At 28.2% G+C, this 11685-nt stretch overlaps 1 protein-coding gene and 1 pseudogene across 1 annotated transcript; both read left to right on the forward strand.

Annotated features, from left to right (window-relative positions):
• Positions 1 to 4281: 4281 nt before the first annotated feature.
• On the forward strand, positions 4282 to 6290 carry LOC115033034 (canalicular multispecific organic anion transporter 1-like). The gene is made up of 6 exons (XM_029486380.1): positions 4282 to 4297; positions 4437 to 4498; positions 4572 to 4743; positions 5372 to 5459; positions 5527 to 5620; positions 5699 to 6290. Exons 1-6 carry the CDS (start codon positions 4282 to 4284, stop codon positions 5933 to 5935), a joined length of 669 nt encoding a protein of 222 aa, XP_029342240.1. The 3' UTR covers positions 5936 to 6290.
• A 651-nt stretch (positions 6291 to 6941) lies between these two features.
• Positions 6942 to 10650, forward strand: LOC100575106 (annotated as a pseudogene).
• Positions 10651 to 11685: the final 1035 nt, after the last annotated feature.

The following is an 11685-nucleotide window of genomic DNA, read 5'->3' on the forward strand; positions in this document are numbered from 1 at the left end:
TACTGATTATAGAGATTCATTTCGGTAGACACTTTTCAAGTATAAGAATCATACGTCGATGGGCAACCATACTATCTATAGCCGTGATAAATGTATAGTACGATATGTATAATATCGATAACGAGCCTCGGAGCCTACCTTTTACAGTTGTACCACTGTCCACTTGTACATGCTTGTACCATAACTACTATCACTAGTCTCACTTATCTAATATGAAGCAAATGATTATGATTATTGTTAATAGACAAACATACAATAATAAAGATATGACAATGGTCAGTGGACATTAACATATTTTAACAAATGATAATTTATTGTTGTTTAGCATGTTGTTTAGTATGGTTTAGCAATGGCAAATATAAACAAAAAAGAACTTGTAAATGAAGTAGATGTCATTCAAGTTTTTGCTCAAAACTCCCCAAGAAGGATGCAGTTAAAAGATTGGAGCCATAATAAATAAATAAAATTGTTTATACATCTATACAATTTTTTGTTGCTTAATTTATTATAAACATTTTGGTACAAAAAGCGTAAATAAAAAAAATATTGTATTTGTATTTTTTGAATTTTTTTGCGAGACTCCCCCCCCCCATACAAAATTCCTGGCTACGCCACTGTAAAAGAGTTATCTTCGCCTATTGGCATAGTATAGAACATTATATAACAACGAGTGATAATCAATTTTTATACAGACAGGCTGTACAAAACTTATTATTCTTATCTCAAGTTACGAGGCCAAATAAACCATTCGCTGCAAATTATATAGATAGGTTTTTAATAATCTAACGTCGGTACATTTGACCATGGTTAGGTTACGCCGGCATCGGTCAGTTCGTCAAGTACGCCCGGCGTTGGCTCCGGCTACTGCGTTTGGAGAGACACGGCAACCGGTCGGCAAAATCCGATCGTCTGTTTGCACCTTCATATTGTAATTACCAATAATAGTTACGAATACGCAAAACGTACGTAAAACGCTATAACTAAGTTAAATGGTCAAATATCTATTTAATCTTATGGAAATCTGGCAACATTGCACTAAAATCTTAGGTACCTACAAAACGTACGGAAGATAAGTAACGTACGGAATCGTGTTCTACCCATATAATATAATAGGGAAGAGACCCGAAGCCAAGACTTTTGGGATTTTCAGGATTTGGGTATTATGTACGGCACATGAGTATAATATATAGGTACCATATTCGGCACGGGGTGAGCCGGTGTTTTGTCGCTCAATGTTTATGTCTTCGAAACTATAATTTTGGACCTAGGCCTCAGGATTGTATTTATTATCATCATCAATTGTTTCCACATCAAGTATATTATCACACACACGTGACCATAAGTATAACTTAAGAGTTACGAGGAACGTTGAATTGAATGTTCAAGCTTTTTAATGTGGAAAACAAACCTAATAATATTACTATCATACATAAAACGAAAAAAAGTAAAATATTTCAAATTTATTTAAAACAGGAAGAGCCAAAATATTTTATAAATGTTATTTTGCATAGAAAATCAAATTTAAATGTCAAGGTTTTAACGGTTACTTATTTTTGAACTACAGCAGAAACATTATCGATTTGCCGAAAACTATTTTTTTTTTGAGTTAATATTACTGTTTTTCGTAATTTTTTTTGTTCTTTTGGCACTTTTTATGCGTCCGTTAGGTTGGCACTGTATAAATATGTTTTTGAATAAAGATACTTACCAACTTACCAACTCATATTGTCGCTGATAATCAGCGTTATCGCGACCGGTTACTACGCCTTGCGGATTGGTCGGTACCTTCGACCATATAAGCTAATAGACGCGCCTTATCATATTATCCTAGTACCTGAACAATTGTGCAGCTCACATGTTTAGTGATATGACGTCACGTTTGGGCAAAACAATATTAACAATAATAAATTAATAAGAAATAATTCGACTCACTACTTGACTTTTTATTATAATGTGAAAAACTAGTATTGTCCCTTGACGCGTAATAACTAATAAGTAATAAATAATGAGTTATTAAGTTATAATTTCAAATGTGTTATTTACCATTGGTAATTATAAATGGTACCGCGAAAAAATAACCCCGGAAATTTAGACCCCAAAAAAAATAACCCCCTGAAAAAATAACTACGGAAAAAATAACCCCATAATATGAGATTTTGAAAATTAATCTCAAATCAATGCCTATTACCTACGTACAATTGTTATGTTCCCACAAATAATATTAATTTTGGATTCAATGATAAATACGAGCATATTAGCACTAAAACTATAAAAATATACTATTATATTCAATAATTTACTGACTGTTTATGGAAGTTTCACTACATTACTATATCACATCAAAATATAGGTTTCAGTTTCGATTGCTAAAGAAATGTATTTAAGGGTTCCGGTCTATTTCGCTACAGTTCCAGTCCCTGATTTAAACTTTTTAAAGATTAAATAAATAATTTAGTTTATATATTAAAATAATAAGGTTACTCAAATCCTAATTTATTTCAAAATTATTAAAAAAAATTATTTGATATTCTAAGAATATAATTTGCTATGAAATATAAATTGTAATTAAAAAAGTATTTTAAATTTAAATTATTTCTAGTCTCTAGGTATGTAGAAATATTATGGTACATCATAATTGGTAGCATAACTATAAATATTAGTTTGGTAATTTTGGTCTAAAACAATTCTTATATTATTTTTTTTAAATGTTTTCTGACCTTCTAGCCTATTTTTTAATTAATCTATTTGATTACTAAAATGATTTATATTCATAATTAACAATGGGTTTATAACCATTGTTAAATTTCTGATATTTTAAGTTACTGCATGGTTCTATACGATATAATACATTAATACGGTATATTATATTATATATTATTAAATTTTATATCTTCTAAATACACGCAAAATGAAGAAAAACCGTACTATTTCGTGGGTATATCCAAAAAACTATCAACTATTTTAACATAATTTAACATAAACTATCTAACTACTATCTGTTTAAACCAAAGATGGGCATTAACTAGTTAACAAGTTAAAGTTAAGTTAAAAAGTTCCAATCAATGATTTACGAAATAATAAACGTGTTCGCAGTGTTCTGGTGTTCTGACCAAACAGATTTTATTTTCTAATCAATGAAATTAATTTTACTTAGTATTTGAGTTATAAATATAAATATCATTTTTACATAATATGTTAAACACTATTGTATACGGGCATTCAGTGCAGACAAATTCATTTTACTGATAGCGGTTTGTCTGGAATGACGTAAAACGTAAGCGTCCACATTTTAACCCACAGTGCAGTGAGTAAATCTTCGTGTTCATATAGTACGTATTTACGTTATATTTATTACGTTTATTTTATCCATTCAGCGTGTTCAATTATTTAAATATTTAATTTTATTATTTGTATTAAAATACAGAACATATATACTGTATTTTTACAATAAGTAAGTGTATTATTCAAAATGAGTAAAAACTTAGATGAAAATAATATTTATCAAATACTATGCGAAGAAATCCCGTCCGATGACAATAGCGAAACTTTTCCATAATTATCGATAAAAAATATTTTGCAATATATTGTAATGAAATGACTTATTTTTCTTCTGTAGATATGTATTGTATAATATAAACCTATTTTATTTTGTAAATTTTTTGATATTTGATTATATTATTATTATTTTATAGGCTGGTATATCTATATTATGTGTCATATCAATATTCGATATTGTATATACAATAATTCGATATTTATCAGGGATGGATGTATTTAGTGTAGATATCTATACACCACTCGTAAAACTAATAACATTTGTAAGTATTCTGATTCCAACATATTTTTGTACTCACATCATATCCGATTATACCATTTTACATTTATTGTTACATACCTAGTACCTATATTATGTTTTTGAATTGATTTACAGGGATTTGTCACAATCTTAATTTGTGCCAATCGAACCAGAGGGTTAAGGTCATCTGGGTTAATATTTCTATTTTGGTTATCTTTGGCATTTTTTGGGATGGTTCAATATCGAACGGAACTACGATTAGCATTTCATGATGTAATAATGTAAATTATTAGCTATTATTTGTGTTTTTGAAAACAACTCTTTTCGTGGCATACATCTTGGAGGCGAACTAATAGATTGATGTTCGAAATGTTTGAAAAAAATGTGTATTATTAATAAGAACAATATAAAAAAAAACAACAATCTCTTATCTCAAAATCGTAATGTGCTACGATTGATATCAATAAATATTTTTTTTTGGAGCAATGTTTAACCTCTGGAGTAAAATATCCCACTCTTATGGTATAAAAAATACTTGTATTAAATAAAGTGCATAATTATATTTTTTTCTGATCAGGTATCATTTCATAATCATACTCATTTATAAGTTACATGGTTAACTACCATATTATCTTAATAGAGTTTGTTCTAAGTTTCTTTGCCGATGCTGAACCTAGGAAATCTAACTATGAATCCGTCCAGGTAAATTTTTTACATATAATTGTTTGTTAATTGTTTATACAAATATATGTACGGTTACCTAATACATTTCTAGGTATCATGTCCTGAGATAAAAGCATCATTCCCATCGAAGTTACTATTTTCATGGTTTGACTCATTTGCATGGTCTGGCTACAAGCACCCCATAGAATTCAAAGATTTATGGAATATGAATTATGACGATAGTTCGAAAGAAGTAGTTTCAGTCTTTGATAAACATTGGGAACGTTCATTAATTAAAGCGAAGTAAGTACTAAGTATTTATTAGGAATTATTATGATTGTAATAAAAGAAAATATTATTAAGTACCTTATTTTATATTATATGTTTAATATGATTATTGGGAAATTGCTTATATGCTGATCGTTGATTCGTAGTACCAAAAGATACCAAAACCTCTTAAGGGGATCACATGTCACGAATTTTTCGTACATTTTAGACCAATAAATGGTGGTAAATTACACATAGTTCCGAATGCCCGATTTTAATTTTTAATATGAGTATGAATTTTTTGGCAAAATAACTAGGCTTTTTAAGAAGTCGATTTTCAATTTTCAATTATAAAGGATTCAATTATAATAATAATAATAATAATAATAATAATCATATTAATAATATTCCATGTTTATAAAGTTAAATACTAATATGATATTGGTACAATTGTACAATTATAATATACACTTCTCAAGAACAAATTATAAAATAATTTCATCATAATGATATAAAATTAAGTAAATAAGTTATAAATGTTTGAAAATTTCAAATTAAAAGCAAACGGACACAATTTTTGATTTTATTAAGTTACAAAATAAAATTTAGTTAACTATTAATTTTAAACTTTTAAATTTTTTTTAGAAATTAATAAGTTGTTAGAAGACGCACCTGCAGATTTTAAAAAAAAATATGATTCCCAGGAAAAGAATTCAAATTTTTCAATGCAAAGGTAATACAAATAATAAATATAATAATAAACCTAATAACAAACTAAGGTAAAAATTACAATTATTTAGGCACCTATCTATTGATTCAAGTAAACCAATTCCTCGACCTTCGATGGAACAAAAAGCCAAACTTATTGAATCAGAGAAAGCAGAAACCGGCTATGTATGTTCAGGGTCTTAAATAATTAATATATAATTGAATATTTTCAATAATATTTTTTTTTATATAAATTAATTTTAGGTCAAATGGGATATCTACATTCAGTATATTAAGTCATCTGGAACTATTTTTTGCATAACTTCAGTTTTACTAACTTTTCTATACCAAGGATTTTATATTTCATCAAGCATCTGGCTGTCAATATGGTCTCATGATGATGGTTCACTAACTCATGAAACAGAAAATGATACTAAAAGGTTTATGCACTTAACAGTTTACGGACTACTAGGCTTTGGTCAAAGTAAGTTTAAACATTAAAATGTTATGAATGTAAAAGCACATAAGTAAACTTTTGATTTCATTTTAACTGAGTATTAAGTTTCTATACCCGGTTTAATTTTATCTATTCATTTTTTCGAGCATCCATGGTTATGACTTTTTATTAATTTTTATCTTTTCGATATTAGCAAATATACACTTAATACAAATCGACGGTGTTTTGTTGAAAGTGTGCAACCCACATAATTGCACTTGTTCAGGAGGGACGAAATAGTGTTTTTAAAAATGATAACGTTGATATCGGTCGATCACGAATATAACTTCATACAATAGAGTAGTAGACATGTTGATAATTTGATAAAAATTATCATTCTAATGGTTAAATGTATGCGAATTATATTTATTATCATTCAAAGTGATAGTAGTCATGGTACGCGCTCTTTTATAAATCAGATTCTTAAACGCCCTTCTTTTAATAAATCATAATCACTACAATTTTTTTTGTAAACGTCCTTTTAACATGTTCAGTATAAATATTATTTTACATATATTTGTGTGGAAAACTCCCTTTTTACATACTCATGTTTTACTTTTATTTTATTAAAAGGACGCCTCCATTAATGATAATTGTTATTAGTTAAGCATATTTCTTATCTAATAAACACCCTTTTTACACATTATGCAGCTAATTTTTCTGAAAATATTGATACCATAAATTCGTATTCGATTTTTTTAGGATTACGTCCTTTTCTACAAAACACCATTGAATTATATTATTTGTGTGATATGTATTATATTACATAAAATACATGATATAATAAATTATATTAGGTACATTATAATATACAATTTTCCAGTATTATAGTACCTAATCATAAGATCATGCATTTTAATCATAAGATTATGATAGCACGGCGTCTTGGATATGCAATCTAGATACACCTAAAGTCCCAAACCGTACATTTTTGAAGAATTTTAATAAACGTATGTTTTTTTTGTAATGGAAGAAAAACTAAAAATATGAATTAGGACCTAACAGTTTCGTATGAACGTAATTTTAGTTATAGAGGTTGGATTCTACAAAAATGCCGATTATACAATTTTCGCAATAAAAAGCCTGAAGTATGCACATAATATTTGTCAAAAATTCAAATGTTTATATATATATGTTTCAAATATTTTTCAAATTTCTAAAAATTAAGATTTAACTGATATTTTGACTTTTATTTACAGCGATTTTTCATTGCGACATCGCGTCAACTAAAAAGACTCGAGTCTATATCTCGTTCCCCAATTTATTCACATTTTAGCGAAACAATTGCAGGGGCTACTTTGATTCGTGCTTATGGTGCACAATCTTAATTCACACTTCAATCCGAACAAATAGTGGATTTGAACCAATCTTCGTATTACACAAAAATCGCAGCCGATAGGTGTATTATTATTCTTAATTATCATTAATAACATAACCTAAGTAGTGATATGTAATACATATCATTGGGTTAAGTGGGGAAAATGTTATATAGTTAACGAAAAATTAGGAGTGTTTCTGAGTTTTTACCTAAGTCTATATCAAACGAAATTAATTTAAGAAGCCTATGAGTTCTAAACCTTTATTATTTTATATTACAAGGATGTAAATGTCCTCCTACTCCTCTTAAGAAATTTTATCTTTCCTGCACATATTATATCTGATCAATAAAAATAAATTGAGTTTCATAGCCTAAAATGTTAAAACAAATTAAAATTCTATAGTCGTTTTAGTTTTATATATTAAATAATTTATTATTAAAAAGACAAATAAAAAATAATCACGTTAATACATTTATTGTTAATCGTTACACTGCCTCCCTCCCCCCCGGATTTTGGAGACTTCAATTAAAGAAGACGCAAAATCTTGCCTTAAATGAGAAGGGGACTTTGTCCTCCTCCAACCCTCTCTCCCCCACTTTAACCATCGGATATAATAGTGTATGATAATATATAGATTTTATTTTATCTTAGATGGATAGCTTTAAGGGTAGATACAATTGGTAATTTTATTATTTTCTTCACATCGCTGTTCTCAGTATTGGGAAGAGATACATTAAGTCCAGGTATTGTTGGTTTGTCGTTCAGTTATGCACTACAGGTATGAATATATTTTATTTAAAATAGAGAATAAGTTGTCTTAAATTAAATTTTTTCTTATTAAGATCACACAATTACTCGATCTGTTGGTAAGAATGACTTCTGATGTCGAAACTAATATTGTGGCCGTTGAGCGTATTAAAGAATACGCAGAAACACCGCAAGTACTATTTAATAAAATATTATTTATTTTTTTGATCATATACAAATATTCCTTTTTCTTTTTAGGAAGCTCCTTGGGAAGTACCATCAACTCAACCACCCAGAGAATGGCCAACTAACGGATAAGTTCAATTTAAGAACCTTAAAGTTCGTTATCGTGAAGGTTTAGATTTAGTATTGAAAGGTTTAGATTTTTTAGTGGAAGGCGCTCAAAAGGTAATTATAGAGGAAATATAAATAATGTGCCCGTAGAATCAAGTTACTAAATGAAACACATTTAGGTGGGAATAGTTGGGCGTACCGGATCCAGGAAATCGTCTTTGACTCTTAGTTTGTTCCGTATCGTCGAAGCTTCCGAAGGATCAATTCTTATCGATGGCGTTGATATATCTAAAATTTGATTACATACGTTGCGTAACCGTCTCACAATTATTCCACAAGTAATTTTATTATTTAAACATTATCGATAGTGTAATAAATCAAAAATTAGCTTACACGTTTATATTGATTAGATCTTACTTTATAATATTATACTTCCTCTATTTTTGTATTCAAGTACTTTTAATAAAATATAAAATATGGGACTTGGGTCTTTCTTTACCTTAATTGTGCTAACTATTTAAAGCCTATATATTTTTAATTATTATTATTATGATTCTATAGGGGCAGTGAGTACAGGTTTAAAAATATAACATGTTGATAATCCGACCTAAGCTTATATGCCTTTCTATGTTATTGTTATTCTACATTTTATGATATTTATTACATAATATATATGGGTATTAAATGTTCTACATAATTTTAATTATAATAATAGGGTATAGGGTGCAGTTATTTTATTACTTTTAAGAGTGATATAGTTAATGATATTAAGTTATGCACATTTGTGGCGTAATAATGTGAATATCATGACAGTAGGTTGAAAAAGTACATAATAATTTAATTTTTTTTTGACAGGATCCAGTATTGTTTTCTGGTACATTGAGAATGAATTTGGATCCAATTAATAGTCATACGGAAGCACAGCTGTGGAGTGTTCTAGCACTTACTTGTCCATTTAAAAGCATATGTGTTAGGGCTGGTTAGTGGTTTGGATTATGAATTGTCTGAAGGAGGAAAAAATCTAAGGTATCAATAAAACTAAAAATCAATAATACAATCATTTATATTCAAAATCTATCATTCCATGGTGGTTATTTACAAATAATAATAATAAATTGTCTTAAAGTGTCATCTGATGGTTGGAATCTTCTTGCTAGAGTCACGGACGTGATACTTAAACCGATATTATCTGCACTTAAGTTGATATATAAACTATTATCAGGCATACAGATGAAGCAGTAGTTAATAATTTATAAACAGTAAACAAAATATATATAATTCATTTGTTTTTCCAATTTTTCTACCTCCTAAAGTACCAACTAGATTCACATTTCTATCAGAAAAGATGCTGTTGAAGAAAATCTAAGCATTCTTACTGTCCTGTAAGGCGGTGATGACAAACACAAAAAAAAAACAAATATCATTGTAAAATCAATACATTCAACGCTCCGCTCAGAATCTAAAAATATATATATTATTAATTATATTCATGTCAATATCAAGAATTATGAATATATTACTATGCTCTATTTTATTATTAACCATTGTGTTTCAGTGTGGGCCAAATACAACTGGTGCGTTTGGCGAGAGCATTGTTGAAAAAGACAAAAATATTAGTGTTGGACGAAGCGACGGCGGCAATAGATTTGGAAACAGACAATCTCATACAAGCAACCATACGATCGGAATTCAAAGACTGCACAGTGTTGACGATCGCCCATCGTCTGAACACCATTATGGATTCTGATAAGTACTTAAACTATGCAAAACAATGTTGAACTGAGTTTTTGACATAATTAATATATTGAATTCATTGTTTCCGTGTAGGGTAATTGTTTTAGTCAATGGTCTCATGATCGAACACGGCTCACCTACCAATTTGCTACTAGACAAATTGTCGGTTTTTTATTCGATGGCAAAGGATGCAGGTCTAGCGTAATAACGATGCTTGGTCAATGGTGTTTACTTAGGCTTTTGTTCCCTTAACGTGACTTTTTAAAAAAAATGTCTTGATTCTCCACAGATGATAATTTAGTCAAATTTCACATATAATTTTTGTTGAATAATCGTAAATAATAATTATTTTGATCGACGTTTTCGCCTAACTCGCACTGCAGAATTTGATCTTTGTTATACCAATCTCGCGTAACGCATTAGCCTGACATTTTTTATTGTTTTACAATGGTTAATTTTATTATTTCTCCAGTGTTTCCGCTACAGAAAGTATCCCATAGAATAAATAATATTAACATTTATTATAAGGGATATAGGTACAGACTACGTGCAGTCTTTTCAGAACAAATTTTTTACCTGATTCAATTTTCGCCCGTTTTAATTTTTCGTACTAAGCTGTCCACGTCGTGTAAATACTAACTGTTGTTCGTGTTATGTGGTACAAAATGTTTGCGTACCTGTATTATATTTTACGAAAGATTTAACATAATATTATGTTCTGTGTGGTGTGTTTCATTGACAAAAATTGATAATTGTATATAATCAAACAAAATACAAATTATAATATATTACTATCATATTTTGTGTAAATAAAAAAATAAACAATTGTGCTAAAACATTGGTTTTTATATAAATGTTTTTATTATTATGTTATTATGTACTCGACTCTTGTTCAAAGCATACTTATAGTATGATATAGTATTTAAGTTCATAAGGTAAATAAATAAATGAACTAAACCTGAAAAAAAATATACGTACCATGGAAATAATTTTTTTCCACATTAAAGAAGTTCAAAACAAACAGTTCTGCCAGTAAGACTTTTTTACTATTCTTTAAAATGTATATTATCATTTATCATCTAGGTATAATAAATTAATATTAGAATTTGTAACACAATTATTGAAAAAAAAAATGTAGTTATTATATTTGTAATGACTAATAAGGTATTATAGTGACTGGCTGATAGGCTTATTAATTAGGTATACTACAGTACCTAACTATTTACAGTAACTATTTGATAGTTGTTATATTTTTAAGCTTAGTGAATTAGTAAAAATTAAATAATATTAATAATTAATAAGAAATAACTACATAGTAAATACTTAATAGTTAATATTACAAATTATAATTATTTATAAATCAAGTATAGAATTCTCTAGATATATCCACTGCAGACTTTAAATTAGGTATGATATGTATAATATGCATGTAATATGATTATCAGCTATCATTATTTATTAGATTGTTTCCACCATACATTACTTTTTTAGTTCTTTAGAAATAAAATCAATTTTTTTATGAAATTTTTAAATTTTTTAGGAAAAAAACCAGTTTTTTCGTCAAAACCATTTTTTCTGGAAATTTTAAATGAAACCAAATTTTCCCAATTTTTCCGAAAAGAACGGAAAAAAACCCGGGTTTTTTCGGAAAACCTTTTTTT

Source organism: Acyrthosiphon pisum, chromosome A1 (assembly GCF_005508785.2).
Source record: "Acyrthosiphon pisum isolate AL4f chromosome A1, pea_aphid_22Mar2018_4r6ur, whole genome shotgun sequence".
Classification (NCBI taxonomy): Eukaryota; Metazoa; Arthropoda; class Insecta; order Hemiptera; family Aphididae; genus Acyrthosiphon; species Acyrthosiphon pisum.